Consider the following 24,893-nt stretch of genomic DNA (forward strand, 5'->3'; position numbering starts at 1 on the left):
AGAATGAGGTGGATATGAGGACAGATATGGTTTAATTGGTGCAATCCACACATGGTACATGAGCAAGAACAACAATGCAAGATAAGAAATCAGAACAGAACAGAAATTAAATAGCCATGCACTTTAGAAATACATGTGATTCAGGCGCACATGGTAACGCAGTCCTGACACATCGATGTGGAAACTACAGATTAGCTACACTTATACAACTAGTGGATATATACTGTAGTAACACTAAGCTTATAATTATTATTCCTCACCCTTGGTTGGAGTCTTATCACCTGGTGTGCACTGTGTTGGGGATTGATTTTCATGGAAAGCCAGTGACTCGTGGGATTGCTGTGGATGGGGCAACCCAGACACAGTCATTCCTTCTCTGAACCACTGTTGTGTCAGTCAGCTTAAAGGTCAGGCCTTCATCAGCGAACATTTGAAGACTTCAGCAGGAAGGAATTAGTATTGGGTCCATGGTGAACTCAGAGTTTGTGCTGACCCATTAGTTCCTAAGGAGCTCTTGGTTACATAATTAGAACCTGCTGTAGAAAGGACATTATTTACATTGACATTATTTCCTGTCCAGTGTCAACCAAATGAGGATGAGGTTTTCTTCTGAGTCTGGTTCCTCTCAAGGTTTCCTCCTCATATCATCTCAGGGAGTTTTTCCTCACCACCGTCACCTCAGGCTTGATCATTAGGGATAGATGTTAGAGATAAATAGTAACTTAATTTGAAACTGTTTCTATACTTCTGTAAAGCTGCTTTCAGGCAATGTGGATTGTTAAAAGCACCATACAAAAAAATTGAAGTGAATTGAATTGAATTATAATCAAACACACACAACATAAATGTATGCATGAATGACTCAGTCCTAGATGAGGTAAATGTAAGCTGGTGGTATTCACATGCCATGTATCTTTTATACACATACACTTGTTTCAGGACTGCTGAATAATTAAATCTCTCCTGCAGCACATGAAGCTCATTATGCACTATTATTCTCAAGGCTATAATAACAAATAAGAGCAAGTGAAGTGAAATGAAATGATGAATTAATTAACTATATTGTACAGAAATAGGGCAAATCTAGCGAGCAAAAAAAAAAAAACAACAACTATTTAAATACACAGGATCACCTGAATTTTTACCAGCACCAGATCATGAGGTCAGTTTCTTGTGTGGACCATGAGAGCAATCTTCTTCATCAATAGATAGGGAAGTGAAGTCTCTCTAGAACAGTAATCTAAAGATACCGTGGCTACAGGCTCACTGAAACCTGAAGGTCACTTAAGGATTAGGAAAATACAAAGTGGCATTTTTATAGTTCTGTGAATCTCTGCATACTGTAGCTTTAGATTCCTGTTTTTGGTCATAGCTCAAACCAGTATGGTTATACTTTATTGATCTCCCTCAGCAATGATGCCTTTCCTGTCTGCAGAACTGCCACCCACTGGATGTGTTTTTTCTTTGTTTGTTTTTTACAATTTTCTGGGTAAACTCTACAGACTGCTGAGTCTGTAAATCCCAAGAGATCAGCAGTTTCTGAAATACTCGACCTGGCACAAACTTCTATGCCATGCTGAAAGTCACAGAGATCACATTTTTCCCTTGTTTTGATGTTTGATGTGAACATTATCTGAAAGTTTTGACTTGTATTTGCATGATTTTATGCACTGGAATTTGACTGGCTAAAAACACCGGTGGCACTATTATTATTATTATTATTATTATTATTATTATTATTATTATTATTATTATTATTATTTATTATGTCTTAATAAAATTTATTGACCTCAGCAAACTTCTAAGCATGAATTTTAGACTGAAGAATTTTCAAATGAATCTGGCAGAATTAACTATAGCTTTTAAAAGATAACAAAATCACATATTTTTCAGTTAAGTTCTAATATTATGTGCATCTTTGTTAAGTTTATGGATTATTTTTTATAGCTGCTCACTCCCCCTCTCTCTTTCGTTCGTTCTTTCGTTCGTTCTTTCTTTCTTTCTTTCTTTCTTTCTTTCTTTCTTTCTTTCTTTCTTTCTTTCTTTCTTTCTTTCTCTTTTATTCCCCCCAAAATCTTATCCAGACCTGAAATATACACAGGATAGTAATAATTTGACATTAAGATACCATTTGTTAATATGTCACATGGATATTGTACTGTATGCCACTGAGCTTTAGATTTTTCTTTAACCTGAGGTTAAAAAAAGGTTTTAATTCATTTTCCATAACAGCCGCTCTGACCTTCATAGTGGATCATTTTATTTCTAAGACATTATAGTTTTTATATCAACTAATAATTAATATAGAAAATGTAATGTGGATGTATAATAAACTGATTTTAGACTTTGTAATAAACTGATTTTTTAAAATAAAGGTTTAACAAAGTTGAGTTTCTCAATAACATGAGCAGACCTTAAACCTGATTTACCTTAAATAAGATATATATATATATATATATATATATATATATATATATATATATATATATATATATATATATATATAGAGAGAGAGAGAGAGAGAGAGAGAGAGAGAGAGAGAGAGAGAGAGAGAAAAGCTGGTGAAGGAACTACTGTTTTACAGACTTGCTACTGTAATGTAAGTGATAATGTAAGGGATTTTCCACAACATTGAATGTAACTAAAAACTCTTAATTGTGAAATGTTCTTCATGAATAAATTAAAGTTTTTAATTGCTAGTAGATTAGTGTGGTCTGATTGCTGTGGTTCTTCATTGTTTTCTGATGGTTTCATTAATTGTGCTGGTGAGCTTGTTGGGTTTATTTTTTTCCTAGAGGCCAAATTCATTTTCATAAAGTTGTCCCTTAGATCTGAAAGATATTAAGCTGAAAGACAATTTGATACACAACTACAAATGACATTTCTATAGCCATCCACATGAAGCATAGAAACACCAATTAATATTTTTGTATGACATTTTCATGGAACAAGCATTTATATAAGTAATTCTTTTATTAAAATTTGTTCTCTACTGGGGGGCACGGTGGCTTAGTGGTTAGCATGTTCGCCTCACACCTCCAGGGTTGGGGTTCGATTCCCGCCTCTACCTTGTGTGTGTGGAGTTTGCATGTTCTTCCCGTGCCTCGGGGGTTTCCTCCGGGTACTCAGGTTTCCTCCCCCAGTCCAAAGACATGCATGGTAGGTTGATTGGCATCTCTGGAAACTTGTCCGTGGTGTGTGATTGCGTGAGTGAATGAGAGTGTGTGTGTGCCCTGCGATGGGTTTGCACTCCGTCCAGGGTGTATCCTGTCTTGATGCCCAATGACGCCTGAGATAGGCACAGGCTCCCTGTGACCCGAGGTAGTTCGGATAAACGGTAGAAGATGAATGAATGAATGAATGAATGATTGTTCTCTACTGTTATTTTGTTAAACAAAGCAAATTTGTTTTGTTAATAAGAATCGATTGTATAGTTGCTTGATCTAATGTTTCCTACAGCAAACTATGCTGACTCATTAACACTTCTGGCACCATTAATCTACTGTAAGAATATAATCCTTGACATGGAACAATAATTCTCTAACTTAGTCATAATTCCTCCTCTGATCATTAAATTGTCTGAAATTAGGCTGACAGCCACTGGATTGGAACACAGCCCAGCTATTAGATGCCATCTTGATGACAGATTTATTGGAAACAACATGGCTTTAACGCCGGCTATTAAAGAGCTGTTTAATAAACCCATTTATCTATTGATGGGAAACTGTAAAATGTCAAACTTTACCACTGAAAGCCCTGTTAATATACATCCAACTATACCTAGACACTCATCTGGAAATGGAAATAGACCATCTGAGCACATTACTTGAGTTGTGGACCATTATTTGCACAGCAGTTAGAGTGAAGCAGCAGTGTGTGATGTTGATACAAGTACATACGAGTTCACTGTGGCTTTATAGTGCTGTATAGCTATGTTTATTAATTTTATTGAGACTCCTACACAAAGTATGCTAGTCTTATATGCTAGGCTGATTGCCAGTCTATCTATCTATCTATCTATCTATCTATCTATCTATCTATCTATCTATCTATCTATCTATCTATCTATCTATCTATCAAGACGTAGAAGTTCTTTGGCTAGCAGTCCTATTGTTTGACCTCTGATCTGTTGGTAAACATACACCAATAATAATGTTGGCTCATGGTGTATAGTGTCGACTCATCACCACTGGTATGCAACACTTCTGAGATCTCCCATGAAAACCCAGCACAGCCATAACCCCTGACTGTTTCCCATGACACTAAGGCTATATCTAAGTAATACTGACAGAGAAAACAGACTGTTATTTTTGCTTGACTTCAGTAGGAAATTGTAGTTGAGTTAAGATTGATCTGTTCTCCTGTTATAGCTTCATTCTTACAAATTTTCAGGTCTTTCTTCATCCCAGGTGGTGCCAGTAAAATATTAGCACTTACTTCCAAATTGCCCCTAAAACAATGTTACTAGCCTGAACACTGTGGGTGGAAAGTTCAGGAATTAAACTATAATTCCTACAATACTTAATTCCTTTAATTTCCTCAGTAAGCACTTCAAAGTAAGGCACAAAAGTGCTTTGGAGTGTCTATCAATGAATATATCAGCACTGGTTCACTAGGTTACAGACTATAAATAAAACAAACAACATCATCAACAACAACAACATCAACATCATCAACAACAACGACATCAACGACATCATTATCATCATCAACAACAACATCATCAACAACATCTCCAACAACAATATTAACAACAACATCAACAACAATAACAGCAACAACAACAATATCAACAACAACAACATCAACCACAACAACAACATCAACAGCAACACCAACAGCATGATCAACAGCATCATCAACAAAAACATAAACAACAACAACATCAACATCATCATCAACAACAACATCAACAGCAATATCAACATCATCAACAACATCAACATCAACAACATAATCATCAACAACAATATCAACAACAACATCATCAACAACAACATAAACATCATCAACAACTACAACAACATCAACAACAACAACAACTAATTTCGAGAAGTATTCCAGTCAGCACAGTAATAAAAGTCAAAATGGTTTCCACCAGAGGGCGCCACTGAGACGCGATTTTGTTTTCTTTCCCTTTTTTTCCTCTAACAGGAAGCGCGTGTGCAGAATCACCCTGGCGTTGAATCTCTACTCTCATAACGGAGTGAAGGCAGTTTACCGGGGATCTCTCGCGGTGAACTAACTCTCTGTAATGATGGTTCCTTACGGATACAAAGCAGCAGCATTAATGTTTTACTCACTCGGTAAGTGTGTTGCAGTCATTTAAAGCCTTTATACACTAGAAGTGTTTTGCACGCGCTACTTTTGGTTGTCAGCTAACGCTTTTTGCTTTTCGACATTCTGCACTTTTCAGCAAAGAAATGCACAGGAAGTGAAGAATAACTTAGATGTGTCACATTTGTGTTGTTCCAGCGTTAGTAAACGCTTATTACAGGAAGTGGGTTAAATTGTTACTGTAGCCAGTCTGATGTTTTAATAGCTGTGTATCAATTAAGTATAAATCTAAACAATGTGCCAAATTCTAGTTTACATAGTGTCTTGCTTATAACTTGGCACAATATACGTGACAGCTTTTTTTTTATAGTGTTACAATATATTTGGAATTTCTTAGCAAATGCACACAATTGCAATGTTCATTTAAACACTGAACACTGATTCAGCAATGTGGGTTCAGTGAAGGCAGCATTTTTGTTTTTCTCTGTATAATAATAGTGTGTTTAACAACAGGATTAATTTAGCTGTTTTTGGTGTATAGGCTTTAAAACGACAATGCAGTGTTCAAGGTGTACAAAGTCTTGGTCATTAACACTCACAGAGTTTACACGTACATTATAACTCGACACATTTCTAAAGAGTATAAAATGCATTTATTACATAGGGACATACACCTTAAAAAAGTTTAATTATTTCCTCCGAGGTGTCGAATTTCCTTTAGCTATGTAGGTTAAGCGTTAATTGAACGCACCACAACCGCATACTAGCAGACTCAATTATTCAACACTACACAAATTCTGTGTAAAAAAAAAAAATAGTTTTAATGATGTTTTAAGTGATTTATGTTTAATGGATATTGTAATTGTAGGAATTAATTTCAATCTGAGTTATTTCTTGCTTAGAAACTATAACTATAATATATATTTCCAAGGAATTTCCTCAGTGTTTTAATGTATACACTGTGGGTGTAAATCATCACTGAGTTTATTGAACACTGCATTTTCCTTGTACTAATGAAATGTGCTAATAAACTAAATGTAAAGCCCAAAATCTTGCTGTTGCATCCTAAGCATACACCACAATATGCATAGTAGAGAACCATGGACTGATGTATTCTGATGTGTTAGTTACTGTGTTACATTAAAGGAAAGTATTCACTAAATAACACCCGGCTTGTTCAGATAACCATCACAATTTAGCATTCAGCAATTAAACTGTATTTTAGACAATCTAAAGAAACCTTGTAGTGTTTCATTAAAGTGTTCATTTCAACACAGTTGGTGTAACTCAACACAAGAGTTTAATAAACACTGAATTTTTCCTCTTCATCCACATATCGCGATGCTAGTTTGTAAGCCACCAACATCTTGTGGTTGTGTACAATTTCATCATACTGTTTACTATCCTAGTATGCTCATTTGTTTGTTTAATAAGATCTTTTTTTGTATCTCAATAAGAACTGGCCAAAAAATATCCCAGCACCAGGGTTTCAAGATTAGATTGACTGTTTCCAGCCCGTTCACAGTTTTAAAAGCTTTCCAATTAATTGTAAGCCAGTCCAAAACTTGACTTTGCCAAATTATAGGCTTTTGTCCAGGTCCCATACAATTTCCCAGCCAAATGGGATTAAAATAGCCCATATGACAGAAAAAATTCATACAGATATCTGCTGTGCTGAATTTATTATATCTAATTTCTGGAATTGCTACAAACTCAGTAAAGAGCAGTTTTTCTGAGAATGCATACTGTGTCAGTTCAATATGCTGTCAAGATAAAGAACAATCTGTGATATTTGTTGCTGAATTTGCCAAATGGTACAAAACATAGGCAGCATAAGAACTTTTTTTTAAATGCATATTCTTAAAGGATTGGCTCTATGCATATCTGCTTTGGAATCAGGATTCCATCTGCTTGCATTGGACATCCAAGTGTGGGTGGCGTGTGAAGGAAAGCCGTACTAAAGCAGTGACATTCTGTATTCTGGTGTTTTCAATTTTCTGTCTTGAGCCGGTTGGCATTTCTCTTGTCCCTGCTTGCAACAACGCCCTAGTATGAACAAACAAAAGTGAGTTCTGATTTATAAGGAGCAGGATTCAAGTGTTTCGTGATCATGATGTTATCTCTCCAGGCATTATATTAACTTTATATAGGCCTTAGACTTATATAAATGCAAATAAAAACTACTCATAACTGTAACTTTATTATAATTAAAGTTAACTCTGACTAAAGCTGAAAATGTTCAGATTCATCATCTCACAATCGGAGTACTAAGCAGTAGCTTTCCTTGTCTTCTTCATGCTATAAAATTACACTAATTGATGTAATGTACAGTAAAGTTTTTAGGTAAAATAGATTAAAGGTATCAGAAAATATTAGTGTACTCCAGTTACAAAGGTAAAGTTTAATATTATTAGAGAGCACACAGCTTTGCTATTGGAGTTCCTCAGGGATCAATTTTTGGTCCTCTTCCTGTTACAGCAAGAATCAAATTTAAAACACTTAACCTTCCCACCATGAAAAGGCTCTGCACCTCATTATCTACATATGCTGGATCAGAGCGATATGCTATCATGATAAATTATGGGATGGCATGGCATATACTTCCCTATTTGTTCTAAGGAAAATTAACCGTTGCTTAAGCCCTAACCACAATGCATACTGGCACTCTGATGACTCATGAACAGAAAAAAGATGTGTTAATTGCTGCTAATTGTGGTTTATTTTCATCCCCATCATCACTATCATCATCAGGTGTTAAAACGTGTTAAAACACTTACATGTTTTTTTAAAGTGCCTTTGTTTAAGTTTATTTCAGCTTTGTTTTGCAAAGAAGTCTCAACACCCCTAGTTTATTATTTATGGCAGGCAGAATATTTACGACAAATGCTTTGGCTGTATAAGAATCATAGACTACTGCAGTTAGTTTTTATTTTTGGCCTGTTGAGGCAGACACAAGCAGGACCAAATACAGTCCCTTCAGGGGACTATTGGAACAGCGAGGCCAATTTGTTTGTTTTTGCTGTAGACTGTAGACATTTGGGCTTGAGTTCAAAAGATTAGTATGAGAAAAGAATTTAGATTTATAGCTTTTATAAATAGTACAGTTTTGTGTCAGACAACTCAATTTTTAGGAAAATGTATGTGATAATTGTATTTAGCCTCACGTTTCACCCAGTTTAAGACCGGGTTTGTTGTGTAAGAGAATAAGCCAACAAACCAATTCTGGGAGAAATGCAAGGCATTTAGAAGCTGAGAAAAGAGAGAAAATCAGTCTGTGGAAGTGGTAAAAACATTGGGCACAAGCAATAAAATGATCTGGATTAGGAATATTCTGATGAAGAAAGAAAACAATGGTGTACCAAGCAACAGATATTGAACAGGTCAGCTAAGGTAAACAGTAGCTGATGACCAAAAACTTGTGAAAGCTGGGAAGAAACCCCCGAAACTGCAGTCACCAACAACCTCCACAGATCTGCTTATGATCCAAAAAACACATTTTTTGCCAATTTGTGGAGAAATGCATCCGTTCTAATTGGTAGGAACTTTATTATGCAGCAAGGCAGTCAACAAAAGCACACTGCCAACACAACAAATTACTTCAGGGGAAAAAGTAGAATGTTTTAGGGCCTTTTTTACACCTGGTCACTTCATGTGTTTTCTCTGATCCGATAGCTATCTGATTTGTTAAAACTGTTCCATTTACATTAGGCCACGTAAATGCGTCTCGGCGAATCGGATATCAATCCGATATTTCTACTCCCGCCCAATATGCAAATATATTTTACCTCATTTCCGGGGTAATTGACATGTAACACGCTTTGGTGTTTGCGGTTGCTACAAAAAACAGTATTTACTGTTTGCTGCATTTTCGTTGGTGGCAGCAGTGCATTTTAAGACCAAACGAGACACCTGGGTGAAAGATCGGAGCCAGCAATGGTGGGAAAACATGTTTTTTTCTGGCGCGATGCATGACTCGCGAGTCACCTGCGAGTGACGTACTTCCTTTTGGGAGGAGTATAGCGCTGACGGATGTGGCTTGAACAACCACATTCATTTACACCTATCCAGTTTCATCTGAAATGCGCCCCAGACCACCTCCTGAAGTGGTTTGAGCGATCGGATTTATATCCGTCTCAAAACCGTTACGGAGGGCATTTACACCTGGTCTTTTTACGATCGGATAGCTATCGGATCACAGAAAACGCGTGAAGTGACCAGGTGTAAAAAACCCCCTAGACTGGCCAATTGAATCACCAGACCTTAAACCAAATGAGCAGCATTTCACCTCTAGAAGAAGATACTGTATGGAGAATCCCACTGAATCAACAACAGCTGAAATGGGCAGGGAGAATAACCAAGCAAAGCATCACAAATGGAGCAAGCAACAGTTTGGTCAGTGAATCCCAGGTTAGATGCAGTTATTGCAAGCAATAGATGTGCAAATTTCACATCCATCTTGGAATAGGCGTTGCTGTTCCAGTAGTTTTGGAGGGAACTGTATGTAAAGTAGTATTTAAAAGCAAGCATTGTTTAGCCAAATATAATACTAAATACCTCATGTTGTCTTGCTTGAGTTGTGTACAGATTTCTGTGTAATGGCGATTACAAAATAACATGGTATCTTCTGTTTGGAAAGACCTGAAGCCTATCCTGGAACAATTTTACAATGAAATTGACACATCAAGCCTTGCACGTTTAACAGGTGAATAATTGGTGGACTGAATGAAGACTACATCATCGAGTGCAGTAAACCAGAGCTGGCATGAAATCACATTGGCTACAGGAATGTAGCCCTGGATTGCTTATCATTGAGAGGCAGAGTCTGGATTTGTCTCAGGACCTGAGGGATTTAGCCTGAGACTGTCAAGGCATTTGATAAGCGAAGAAAACCAGGGTCTAAAAGTCTGAAAGCAGCTGAATTATTTAGGTTAAATCTCGCTTTTATGTTTATAAGCGTATATTTGTGGGGGAAGCTTATACCTCAAGTGACATGGAAGTGAGAGAGAAAAAGCAAGCATAGAGCTGTTAAAGTAGCTGACAGACAAAGAAGAATAAATTACTTCAGTCAACCAGACATAATACTTATAGATGGAATAACATTTGTATAAGTTTCTTAGACTCATAGTTGTCGTACTTGTCATTGGGACTTTTGCTCACGTAGGTCTGTTTTTGCTACAGGAAGGTGTTCTCTTGCAGAGGTATTCATCCACATGTTGCAAAGTTTTAGCTAAAATAGATTTTATGCTGGGGGCACGGTGGTTTAGTGGTTAGCACGTTTGCCCGTTCGCCTCACACCTCCAGGGTTGGGGGTTCGATTCCCGCCTCCGCCTTGTGTGTGTGGAGTTTGTATGTTCTCCCCTTGCCTCAGGGGTTTCCTCCGGGTACTCCGGTTTCCTCCCCCGGTCCAAAGACATGCATGGTAGGTTGATTGGCATCTCTGGAAAATTGTCCGTAGTGTGTGATTGTGTGAGTGAATGAGAGTGTGTGTGTACCCTGCGATGGGTTGGCACTCCGTCCAGGGTGTATCCTGCCTTGATGCCCGATGATGCCTGAGATAGGCACAGGCTCCCCGTGACCCGAGGTAGTTCGGATAAGCGGTAGAAAATGAGAGAGTGAGAGATTTTATGCTTAAGGACGATTACATAACGAACTAACATGACTGAATGACTTTCTATTGATGCTTCATGTTTTCATTTTTTTCCCCAAGCCACTTCAGTAATCAGACCAGAGAGAATAAATAAAATGGAGATTCAACATTGAACATTTACACAAGTGCATCTAATAGTGCATGTGATATACATCATAAGGAACAACATTAATGTATATTTCAGCAAAATGTCCTGCTTTATATAGACTTCAATCTAAAACAATCCTGCTGAGTTAATAATATCTTTGAAAATATCTAATCTGTGCCTTTATTTTAAACTGAATAGGTTTTTTGAGCAGTTGCACAAGTTTAATTTGTGTAGCTGCAGATGAATATTTTATAAACACGGGCAAGAAGGAAGGATTTTTATTAGTTTATTTTCTTAGTAATTTGCGATTTAAAGCGGAACGGACATGTTTAATTACTTCGAATGCACTTATTTAAAAGGATTTTCAAATTGTCATTGAACTAAAAATACATTTAAGTTGAACGCACAAGTAAAATTAAATAATGTTCAATCTGTTAAATGTCAACATCATATAGCAAATATGTTATTCTGTGCCATAGCGAAATAGATTTCATCATAAGCAATTCAGTTTGTAATCGGATCCCAGCTGTCAGCGGCTCGGCGGTGTTTGTGCGCTGAAGTCAGAAGGAAATCTTTAAATGTGTTTTTTTTTTTTTTTTATTATTATTTATTTTTTTTATTTTCCTATTTTCTCTTATGGGGCATAAGAGGATTTTTAAAATGTTTGAACTTTACTTGAGGTTGAGAAACATGTAAAAAAGATGAAGATGAAGTTGTTTTGATGCGGAAACATTAAAATGCAAAATATGTGATCCAAGGCGCTATTCCAGTGTAGAATTAAAAAAAAAAAAAAAATGAATAAATTAAATGGGTATTTCAGATTAGAAATAAAAAAGACCTACAAGCTCATCAGTCAAGCCTGGTGGTGGTATTGTCATAACTAGAGCTTGCACCACAGCTAATGGAACAGTTTCACTAATCATTATTGATGATGTACCTCATGATAGCTGGAAGGAACTTTATTATGCAGCCGACAATGCTCCAAAAACACAATGCCAAAACAACAAAGGACTCATTAGGAGGAGAAAAAAAGTAGATATTTTAGACTGGCCAAGCCAATTACTAAAACTGTCCAAGCCATTTACCAGTGGAGCATGTAATAACAGTTACTTTTATATGAAAACGTATAATTTAACTTGATTCCATTGATGAAAAAACACTTTACTCATTGATTTTTATTTATTTTAGTAAAAGTTTTACAAATTTTCCAAATCTTTATCTGGATACTTACTGAGCATTTTTTTTTACTTTCTATACATTCTGGGGTAGAACAGTACATTGGATCTTTATTGGATGCAATGTGAATGTAATGTAAGTTGAAACTAAAATTGAATGAAGAAAAATAATATTTTATTTCTAAATCATAAACAGGGGGGCACGGTGGCTTAGTGGTTAGCACGTTCGCTTCACACCTCCAGGGTTGGGGGTTCGATTCCCGCCTCCACCTTGTGTGTGTGGAGTTTGCATGTTCTCCCCGTGCCTCGGGGGTTTCCTCTGGGTACTCCGGTTTCCTCCCCCAGTCCAAAGACATGCATGGTAGGTTGATTGGCATCTCTGGAAAATTGTCCGTAGTGTGTGATTGCATGAGTGAATGAGAGTGTGTGTGTGTGTGTGCCCTGCAATGGGTTGGCACTCCATCCAGGGTGTATCCTGCCTTGATGCCCAATGACGCCTGAGATAGGCACAGGCTCCCCGTGACCCGGGGTAGTTCGGATAAGCGGTAGAAGATGAATGAATGAATCAATGAATAAATCATAAACATGCAAAACAGTGCACAGTTTTGTCAGAATAAAACCCAAAAATATCTTCCATTTCTACAAGCAAAGGGTTTAATATAGTAAACAACAAAAATGTACTACATGTTTACCACAGCTTAAATATAAAGTAAATTATTTTATGAATTTTCGCAAAAATTTGATTAACTAAAAAGTTTCCCATCTGGCAGAAAACGATGGACTCGTTTTAATGGAAAAAAGATATATATTGATCTCAAGTGCCAGACGTCAGAGGATTTTATGTGCTCATGTAACCACATACCTTATTTCTAAACACTCAAACTAGCCAATTTGGCACCAGCAACCATGCCATGAATAGTTACAGAGATTATACTTTTCCCCCCATTCTGATGGTTGATGAACATTAACTACAGCACTTGACCTGTATCTGTATAATTCTATGCATTGTTCTGCTCCCACATGATTGGCTGACTAGAAACTAGCAGGTGTACAGGTGTTCCTATTAAAGTGGACAATAAGTGTGTGATCAGTTCATGTAATTTGTATTAAATTATGTGCATTATTATGGCTCAGTAGTATGGTTGCTGCATCACCACACCAAGGTCTTGGGTTTGATCTTGAGGTTTATTCCAGAGCATGTTTGCTGTATTTAAAAAAAAAACAAACAAACAGATTTTAAGTGTTCATTTGTCTCGGTTCATTCACATGAAATCAGTGTACATATTTGAATGAAATACCTTCACTGATTTAAAAAGAATGTATTTTTTTTTTTATTTTTTTAATGTATCATTCACTCCTCGGAAATCACTGATCAACAAAAGTCAAAATTTATCAGTAAGTTTTAGATGTTTTTATCTCCTGAAAAACAAGAGTTTTGTGCATCTACTCGCTCAGTGCTCGAGCTCAGCTCCGTTATAATGAACGTTATAATGATGCGGTTGGACTGCCAAGTCCATACATCGTGCCACCGTATACTGTATCACTGACGTCGTGAAATACGATATGAAATTTCTGATTAAAATGTAAACCTTGTGCAAGTTAAATGTAACCCAGCGCAGCCAGAACAGGCACTGAATATACTGATGGATTACAAACTACATGCATATTCTTAATAATCTGGAACTCTGTACAGGTATTTATCATTATATTTAATAAACCACAGCAAGAATGTGGAGAAATGATTTCATCTTTTTCATCTCCAGTTTTCTCTCTCTCTCTCTCTCTCTCTCTCTCTCTCTCTCTCTCTCTTTCTCTCCCCACACTCACTCTCACACTCTCTCTCTCACACTCTCTCTCTCACTCACTCACTCTCACACTCACTCTCTCTCTCACACTCACTCTCTCTCTCACTCTCTCTCTCACACTCACTCTCTCTCTCACTCTCACACTCACTCTCACACTCTCTCTCTCACACTCTCTCTCTCACTCACTCACTCTCACACTCACTCTCTCTCTCACCCTCTCTCTCTCTCACACTCACTCTCTCTCTCACACTCTCTCACTCTCACTCTCTCTCTCACACTCACTCTCACTCTCTCTCACACTCACTCTCTCTCTCACACTCACTCTCTCTCTCACTCTCACTCTCTCTCTCTCACACTCCCTCTCTCTCACTCTCACTTTTCACACATGCACATTTCTGACGTTATAATATTCAGCACATACAGAATTTAGCGTAGTGACAATTAGAGTGAACAGATACAGCTTAACCGCTCAAGACGAGCCAAATGGGCTTGTATTTCACTTAATCCAGATAAGACTGAATACAAAAAGGTGAAGTGACAAAACAGGATCACCAGCGAACATATTGAGTATCATAAAATGTCAGGATTTACAATTAATTACCTTTGTGTTCCTGCAATCTTAACCCAACACCAACCTTGCCCTGCTGACATTCTCTCTCTCTCTCTCTCTCTCTCTCTCTCTCTCACACACACACTCACACACACACACACACACACACACACACACACACACACACACACACACACACAGATATATTTCATACAAAATTCTGTTGTTATACTTTCTCCTTATTAAAACCTGCTTCCTCTGAGTCATGTGAAAATAACCAACCTCTTTTCCAACTCAAAACCTTTTCTTCACTTGCTGCTCAGGCACTTAAAATAAAATCTGTCTGTCACCTTAATCCACATGCATGAGCTCACAATCTTGATGGTGTTGATTAGGGAGTTTTGATCTCTTACACTTCCAACCATGGATGGTTACCACATCTTCAGAAATATGACATCTTTTCTCCAGGATTGTCAGAGCTTGCAATGTTTCAGAATTATTGCAGATTTTCCATAGATATCGGTCATTCTCTTTGAGTCATAGCACGTTCAACGTTCTTTGATTGACATGCATTACATGAATATGAGTACAACTATCATTGAAAGTACTTATACTGTATGTGTGTCTTCTCTGGTAGGAGCTTAAAAGAAGAGTTCCATGCTTGAAATTTGCCTATTAAAAAGAAAATCACAAAAAATCTACAAGTTGCATCACAAATTTTGGAAAGAGAAATAAAGCTGCACCAAAATACAGCATTTTAAGATGCAACAGTCACGATTGTTATAAACCAGAGCCTGATTTATCAGTGGCAAAAACCTGCAATCAGTACAAAAGTTCAGATTATTTTGACATCTGAATGCTTCTTCATTCCGGTTGGATTCAGTAACTCTGACTTTGATTAGATGTTATGTGGTGGTGCACTAAAGGCCTACAGTTCTTACACTAATGGATTTGCATAACTAGTCTGCGCTCTCAATTGGTGAGTGGTTTCTTCCCACACACAGACGCTAATTAGACATCGGTGCATCAAAGTTCACTTGTAAGTGCTCTTTAGTAGAGAGATGAAAATCAACATAAAAGCCACTGTTCTGATGACAGCCATGTGACTGGACTGATAAAGTACGCCACATTAGTCTCAAATGTCTGATATGCCCAAAGCCAAGGGTGATGATTATTCCGTTTCCTCTGATCGTTACTGCGGAGCCGTTTTTAGTTAAATTTATTAGAAAACTCTTTGGAAAGCTAGGACCAGACTATCAAACTATCAAAGAGAACCATTTTTCACTAAGAGCACAAGTCCAACTATTATTAAATTTAGTATCGAAGTACAAAGGAACACAGCATCGCAATTTCAACACGCTGGAACAACAGTTTTGCTTTGAACCACTAATCATTTCAGTGACTGTGCATATGGTAGCAGATGTGACCTGGTCAAAGAGAATGCAAATATTTACAGCTTGTTTTTTAGCCCTTACACAATATTTGCAGTAGGATTTGAACAGTTAACTGTGACTGTACTGTTGTCTGTACTGTATACAGAATACTCAATACACTAAATTTAAGGTACAAGGATGCCATGATATACAAAGGACATTACAACATGTCTTGAACATGAATCAGCTTCCTGTTCTTTGATGATGCATATCAGCTATATCATATATGAGGACAGGGATATAATGAAGACCGTCTGAGTTACATTAGAAATAGAAGTATTTGTTTGTCATGTAAACATTACAGCATAGTTAAATTCTTTCTTCGCACATCCCAACTTCGGAGGTTGGAGTCAGAGCACAGGGCCAGCTATGATACAGAACCATTGGAGCAGGAAGGGTCTTTTCTCTAGGGCAAAATGGTGGCAGCTTGGCAGTGCTGCGGCTTGAACCCCGATCTGATCAACAACCCAGAGCCTTAACTACTTGAGCCATCACTGCACCATTATCATGCTTACTTGATGATGAGCTATAAGCATAAAATAGTGACTGTGCATCAGCTCTCATGTATGTTAGCTTAGCTGATATTAAGTTTCTGGGAACAGAACTGGTAAAAATCTGACCCAGATTCATTGTCTAAATCCTCTAGGACACCGAAAGCAGATAGAAACGTATTAAATCAGGTTTACTTCTGAACTTCTTCCCCCTGCTCTTCCACCTTCCACAGAAAGTGTATATTTCTATGTTTAAGTTTATATGGTTAACGTAATAGTTTTAGACCAGAAAAATACTAAATTCTTGACATGGTGCTTACTGGAAATGTTAAAGACGGGGTGTACGATGTTTGAAAGCCAATGTTGACATTTGAAATCACCAAAACAAACACGCCCCAACGCAGATGGGTGTCACCCCTGTTTTGATAGCTCCGCCCCACACATACATACGTAACCCAGGCAACTATAGTATCATGGCGGAACCTGCTGGGGCAGCTGGCCGTGGGGATATTTGTATCAATAAATGAACTCGGTGAGTAATACTATGGTAATACAAATGTGTTTTTGTAGTACTGTGTGTTGTACCGTGAAAGGTTCAACACCTACAGTAGAACCAGAGGCAGAGGTAACGGCAGGTATGTATCCGCCATGCCAATGTTTCAATCGCTTTCGGGCTAATGTCACACATGCGCACTGAACACTCTCTCCGCCACATATTGACAAGACACGCCCCTTTCTGCTAATTGGCTACACGTTTGTTTTGTTTGTCGGCCCGACTCAGTTTTCTGACGCATTTTTCAAACATCGTGCACCCCACCTTTAAAGGTTTATTAGCAGATAATCCACATAGTTCAATCTGGTAGGAATGCACTTCAGGTGAGTCTCAGCTGATTTCATCCCTTTCAGTTTCAGACCGAGCTATGAGGATTAGTAACACGTCTTTAGGATAGGTATATACCTAGAATTTTGAGACTTTTAATTAGCTTCAGATAAGAATTATATTCCTTATCATGTAAAAATGAGCACGTTGTGTAGCTTCGCGATCTCGGCTAAATCTCTGTAGAAGGCAGATTTAAGATTACTTCTTAAGACACTTTGACTGGAGAGAAGAAAAAAAAAAAAATCTCAGACGCAGGAGTATCTCTTTTCTTTAAACATGCCGCTGTCAAGTAGCAACTATAGAGATATTACGGAGATCTCTTTCCCTAGCTTGGTCTTCCTGTGGGACAAGCGCACTTCACTTAAGGAGTAAAGCTACAGAGTAGTGATTTGCCATGTACACGCTTATGGCCTGATGCTGACGGGGACTCGAATCTTCTCCCCCTCTCCCTCTCTTCTCCAGGGAGGGCTATGAAAAGATTTAAAGATTGCGACAGATGTTGGATGGACTTGGATGTGCTCCTGAAGGATGCCAAGGACATCAAGCCAAACGCTGCATTTTTAATCTGCTCCGAGCCGACACACTTCGAGCCGGAGTTCTGTTTTCACTATCCGAGGATTCGTCTCCTGTTTTGTTCAGACCCATTCATTTCGAATGAATTTTTATCACTAGCACATTTCCACAAGCACAAGTGCAAGTGCTATTTTATGGCACAAAAGAACCATATAATTTATGTATTTCACCGATATGATCATTTCTTCTTCTACTTCTTGTTCAATGAAAAACCAAACCGCTTTAGGACATATTGTGCAGATATGCAGTAACGAGCGTCTGTACAATATTCAGTACAATACAGAAGCGATACGTCTGATTGTGAGGATTCGTCATGGGGAATGGCACACTTCCATCACGTCTCTGAGTGACAAGAGCTCAGTCAGTGACCACTAGTTTAATTCCCACAGCGGCCATCTGCTCTTCACTTTCAGACACAACACGATGCCCCAAAATGGAAACGCTGCAGCTGAGCCTTGATTACTTAAAATGAATCATTTTACTCAACCAGTTGCACGTAAATGAGCCTCGGTGATTACGGGTCTGCAGTTCTATGAGCAGTCCGAGCTATCTGGGAATTATTTATTGCCCTGCGTGTTTTAGAGTATTTTTTTATTTATTTATTTTTTATTTTATTTTTTTTTTTTTGTAAATTTTTTTTTTGTAAAAACTCAATAAGAAATAAATAAATACCTCGTCTGTTGGTCTGGACGTTGGGTCAGTCGGTTTGATGCTCTTGTATGAATGAAGACGAGCAACATCAGATCAACGTTTTAAAAAAAAAAAAAAAATGATTTTCTTTTTTCTAAAAGACTTCTTTCCCAAAAAAAAAAAAAAAAAAATTTTTATCTCCTGTGGAAAATCATTTACTGGAGAAGATAACGGCTTTGTTGGATTTTAATAGCTGTTTCTTCACTTCCCTGTGTGTAGAACTAATGGGTAAGGGATTTTATTCCTCTGATGGAGATTAATCTTCCAACCTGACACGAGACAAGCGGCTGATGAAGTCAGTATGTACTGCGAGATAAAATCAAGTGTAAACATTTCACATTTCTAGAGTGAGTCAGGTTCCAGGTTCCGTTGTGTAACTTGCATTTTTTTTTTGCAAGGCAAGTTCAAGTACGTGTTCGATATCTGTTTTGTTAACCATAATTCTAACATTATATTCAACTTTTTTGACTATTTGCTTACTTCTTATTGGTGTATATTTTTCCCAACTGGGCTGAGTGATATGATGCTTAATATCAGTATCGTGATGAATGAGATGTCACGGTATCTTGTTCATATATTGATAAATGGTTTTATTTTATTCGTGTTAACAATTTCACACTCTGGTAGCATGTTGGATTACATTTTCTATTGTTTTGTATCCTTAAAGTTGTTCAAAATTTTACATATTAAATTACATGAATTCAAAGTATCCTTAGGCAGTTTTTTATTTATTTTTTATTTTACATTATTTATGTACTAAATACTTTAAATGAACACTAACGTGTTGCTGGCAGATCGTCTTGATGCGTATCTTAAAAATGAATTGAAATATTTTGACATCTTGCTCACTTCTAATTTGTAAAATCTTTTGCTTGGAGGTGGCACTTGATTTTTTTTTTTGTTTTTAAATAAATAAACAAATAAATAAATAAATTGTCCTTAAATGTGCTCGTCTAACTTGTCCAATACTCTACTCATGAACAATCTGGCAACCCTGCTTCCTCATCTGCCTCAAGCTCCAACGTATCACTGGGTTATAAGCATGCATATAGATATTCCTATTAAAGCGACCGGTGCACGATGGACAATAAATAAATAAATAACTCATGTTCCCTCGGTTAGATTATAAAGTACTTACAGTAGAAAACACTTAAATTTCATAAAATTTGCCATTATTTGTTGCTTTACATATAATCTGTAATTGTCAGCCAATGCAAGCTATGTCCTAATTAAAAGTAACGTAATAAGAGGTCATATTTATTTAATAGCCTGCTTTTAAATATCACACATTTTCCTTTAAGGAATTCATCCCTGTGTGCTTCACCAAAAGACTTTTTTTAACCCATATGACTAATTAGAGCTTCATTCCGAGTCACTGTAAAGATTTAATGAGCTCCCATAATTTATTTACATTTACACATGACCTTTTGGGTACACCTATTTTAAGATGGCGCTCGCTTCCTTTTTTTGACGAAGCCCTGGATTTTAATGGCTCTTTTTTTTCTTCCTGCAATTTGTTCCCCCCTAGTTTTAAGGTCAGGTTATTATATTGGCTTTGTAGAAGCCAACATTCTGTTTTCCTATTTCAGCTTAGACAAAAATTTATAAAATTTAATGCGGCCTAGGGCTTTCGAGCCACATGCACCAAATTCGGATAGGTTGTAGACGCTGGTCTGAAGTTTGTTGCTATTACTTTTCTAAGCGATCCGAGAACCGGTACTTCCGGTACCGGGTCTCAAAGTGGCCTTTTTTCCCATAGACTCCCATTATAAACTTTGGAGGTTTATAACTCGGCACGCTTTCAAACGTTCTACACCAAACTCGGCCGGCTCCTTTAGGGTGATACTCTGAACAAACTTTTAAATTGGTACACCAACTTAAAAGTTTGCAGCCCCGCCCCAAAATATGCAAAATCAAAAAACTTTTTACAACATGGACATGTGACATATCAAAACACTCACAACAGTGAGGGGAACTTCCTCACATGTATTCTGATGATGTCACGTGAAGTCACGTGATGTCACGTGAAAATCAAAAATTAGCACAACATGAACATGTGACATATCAAAACAGTCAGCCCAATGAGGGGAACTTCCTCAGGAGTATTCAGATGACATGCTCATCTCAACTTGCCTCCAAATGTTTTGGCACCCTATGTTTCTGTCCACTTGCCTCCAAAAGAAACACTGACCCTTATGTCCACTCGCCTCCAAAAAGCACCGGCCTTTGCGAATACTTGCGAATACTCGTCAAAGCCAACATCAAAGTTTGTCGCGACGAACTTTACGAATCTAGTTTAATTTTGACCTTTCTATCCATCATGTTTTTAAGGAACACCATTTCTAACTCGATTATGTTACAAGATCAGCGCAAGAGCGTTTCATTTTTCATTGTGACGTGAAGGCCAAACTTTTCATTACATCCAGGCTGATTTAGAAATCCGACTTTATTTACGTACTCATGTTAGATTTTCTAAATACAAGTGATTATGCAGCTATTTCGACAAGTGACCTTTTTTTTTTCCTTCAGATGCACTATCTGGGACTGCTGTATACTTTATATATAGTAACACTAATCCACAGCGGAAATGAATAAGACCTGGTCAGCATAAATAATTCACAGCTATAATTAACGGACAAGATCATTTCGGAACATCTTGTTCCATCGTAAAATCGCAGGAAAGCTAGGAGAAAGAACTTTTTATGTTTAAGAAGGAAATGCGTTAAGATTTTGTTAATACCTAACAGCTTGGCAAATGGTGTGATGTTAAGTGTGCTACTAATCCCGTGCATAATGTTAATGAGGTGCAGCATGTCCCGTCCTTAATGATGCTTACACTGCCAGGACATCCTTTTTTTTTTTTTTTTTTTTTTTTTTTTTTTTTTTAAATTCTATACATTTTCACTGCTTTTCCAGGCTGTGTCTGAGTACGCTGTCTGAGCTTGCTACCTTTTTAATATATAGTGCACTATTTTAGATGTCAGGTGTTTTATAATATTGAATGAATTCTCAATGGGAAATGCAGTTCTCTGGCTTCTTCAGGAGGAATAATATCAAGTCTAGCATTTGTATACTCAAGTAGGTTGTATAGTGTTGTGTAGTGGGGATACAGTTAAAAAACAGTAATAATGATATTATAATATAATAGTAATATAAGTGTCAGGAATCAGCCCGGACTTTTGGCCATGTGCAGTTGTTGTTGTTGTTGTTGTTGTTGTTCTGTGTCATGCCTTCGTTCACTCCTCCCTGTCTCCACACCTGTTCCTCATTAACGGTGCTTGCAAAGCAACATTATTACTATTGTGCCGGACAAAACTTCGGCCCGTAACTTGTCTCGCAGCTTTTGTCCTAGACCCATGAATGACATGTCAAATCAACCGGCTCTTTGAGGAGAGGTGTGCTATTACTTTTATAAGCGATCCGAGTACTGGTACTTCCGGTACCGGGTCTCAAAGTGGCCTTTTTTTCCCATGGACTCCCATTATAAACTTTGGAGGTTTATAACTCGGCAAGCTTTTGAACTATCTACTCGTACTGCTCGGCCAGCTCCTTTAGGGTGATACTCTGAACAAAGTTTTAAATTGGTGTACCGACTGGCCTTTCGGTTGTCCCGCAGCCCCGCCCCCAATATATGCAAAATCAAAAAGCTTTTTTCAACATGGACATGTGACATATCAAAACACTCAGAACAATGAGGGGAACTTCCTCACATGTAATTTGATGAAGTCACGTAACGTCACGTGATTTCACGTGAAAATAAACAATTTGCACAACATGGACATGTGACATATCAAAACACTCAGCAAGATGAAGGGAACTTGCCACGTGCAAGCACATTCACATTTTCTTCAGGAAATGTACATTCTAGTTGTTAATTATTGTTGTTTATTTAAGTGAGCCGCGTTGCCGATGGTGGTGCGGATTCGTTGAATGTAGATAATGTGTAGTTGAGTGTCGTCTGTGTTACCTTATTATTTCCTCGTCTTTTGTATTGTTTATTTATCGTCTTTTTCACTGTTTTGTCTTTATCATTTATTAAACCCTATTGATTTGAAGCTATCCTGCATACAGGTCTGTATCCCTCCTTCCTGGATGTGACAATAAGTGCATCATAATATTTTTAAAATGTTTTGTTATTTATCACAAATTGAAGGAAAGGTGTTTAAGACAGTAGTGAGAGCAGCTCTGCTGTATGGGTTAGAGACTGTAGCAGTGAGGAAAAGACATGAGGCAGAGATGGAGGTAGCAGAGATGAGGATGTTGAGGTTCTCTTTAGGAGTGATGAGGATGGACAGGATTAGGAAGGAGCACATCAGAGGGACAGATCAGGTTGTCAGAGAGACTAGATTGAGATCGTTTGGACATGTACAGAGGAGGGAGATGTTATATTGGTAGAATGATGTTGGATGCCAGGTAAGCCAGGTAAGAGGTCAAGATGAAGGACAAAGAGGAGATATATGGATGTGTTAAATGAGGACATGAAGGTACTTAGTGTGAGAGTAGAAGATGTCGAGGATAAAGTTAGGTGGAAACTGTGGTGATTCTTTGTGGTGACCCCTAACGAGAAAACCCGAAAGTAGAAGATTATTTATCACGAAATCTTTAGCATTGCTTTAGGTCTTTGTGTGTATGTATATGCAACACTTGTGATAAGCCTACAGATTTTGTAGGATTTCATTCAATACGATTCCTATTCAATAAAGTTTATTTGTGTAGCGCTTTTAACAATTCACATTCACAAAGCAGTTTTAGATAAGTATAGAAACAGTTTAAAATGAAGTTACTATTTATCTCTAATATTTATCCCTAATGAACAAGCCTGAGGCTGCGGTGGTGAGGAAAAACTCCCTGAGATGATATGAGGAGGAAACCTTGAGAGGAACCAGACTCAGAAGGAAACCTCATCCTCATTTGGGTGACTCTGAACAGGCAATAATGTCAATTTATATAAAGTACTTTTCTAGTTTGTAGTGGAAATGTGTAAGCGAGAGCTGCTTAGGGACTAATGGGTCAGTGTAATTTCTGTGTACTAATTCTGAGTCATTAAACGATCACTGATGAAGACCCGACTATAAAGCTGGCCGACGCAACAGTGGGGCCTCCAGGTGGCCCCATCCTCAGCAATCCCACGAGTCACTGGCTGTCCATGAAGATCAATCCTCAGCAGTGGGTAGGGACCAGAAGAAGAGGCGAATATTCTGTATGGAATATTGCTACGGACACATTATTTCAATATCAGCTGACTGTTTTGACCTTTAACGTGTGCAGCTGAACAAATTACGCTCGATCAGTAGTAGGTCAAGTGTCAAAAAACATCTATGTAGAGTATTGCTTGCACTGGAGCGAAAGAATTTCTCTGACACCCTGAAATCATATGATGTCATCTATATTTTACTGATTTGTGCTTTAAATTCAATCAGCTTTAATACTTTTTGTTTTGGATTTGGGGAATAATTGAAAAATGTGCTTCATGAAGGTAATGAAAGAAATAAAACGTTTTGTATATACACCCTAATGCTAGAATTTCTTCAGTTACGTTTAAGCTAGAGATATCTGACTGCCAGCGTTGTGTTTATTTTGTCCCATAAGAAGAATAATCGGACTGTTTACCCCAAAAAGGATTATGACACGTATGATACTTACTAACTTGTCTAAGGGGCTTTTTACACCTGGTCACTTCATGCGTTTTCTGTGATCAGATAGCTATCCGATGGTAAAAAGACCAGGTCTAAATGCCCTCCGAAACGTTTTCAAAAACGGATATAAATCCAATCGCTCAAACCACTTCAGGAGGTGGTCTGGGACGCATTTCAGATGAAACTGGACAAGTGTAAATGAATGTGGTTGTTCAAGCCACATACGTCAGCGCTATACTCCTCCCAAAAGGAAGTACGTCACTCGCAGGTGATCTTTCACCCAGGTGTCTCGTTGGGTCTTAAAAAGCGCTGCTGCTGCCAGCGAAAATGCAGCAAACAGTAAATGCTGTTTTTTGTAGCATAACCGTCATAACAAAGACGTTTTTTCTTCTCCTTTTTGATTGCGTTCTGAAACCACATACACCAAAGTGTGTTCCATTTCACTTACCCCGGAAATGAGGTAAAATATACTAGCATTTTGGGCGGGAGTAGAAAGATGGATTGATATCCGATTCGCCGAGACGCGTTTATGTGGCCTGATGCAAATGGAACAGTTTTAACAAATCAGATAGCTATCGGATCAGAGACAACACATGAAGTGACCAGGTGTAAAAAGGCCCTAAGATAAGGTCTTTAAGCTGCATTTTG

The 24,893-nt window shown here is 37.7% G+C and overlaps 1 protein-coding gene across 1 annotated transcript in view; it reads left to right on the top strand.

Moving 5' to 3' along the window:
* The first annotated feature begins 5,157 nt into the window (after positions 1-5,157).
* Positions 5,158-24,893, top strand: part of b3glcta (beta 3-glucosyltransferase a) — a 158,675-nt gene continuing 138,939 nt past the window's right edge. Inside the window, exon 1 of the mRNA XM_060888076.1 lies at positions 5,158-5,306. Coding sequence (XP_060744059.1) covers positions 5,255-5,306 — 52 coding nt within the window. The 5' untranslated portion in view covers positions 5,158-5,254. The remainder of the gene's footprint in view (positions 5,307-24,893) is intronic.

The sequence above is a fragment of the Tachysurus vachellii genome, chromosome 15 (genome assembly GCF_030014155.1).
Source record: "Tachysurus vachellii isolate PV-2020 chromosome 15, HZAU_Pvac_v1, whole genome shotgun sequence".
Lineage (NCBI taxonomy): Eukaryota > Metazoa > Chordata > Actinopteri > Siluriformes > Bagridae > Tachysurus > Tachysurus vachellii.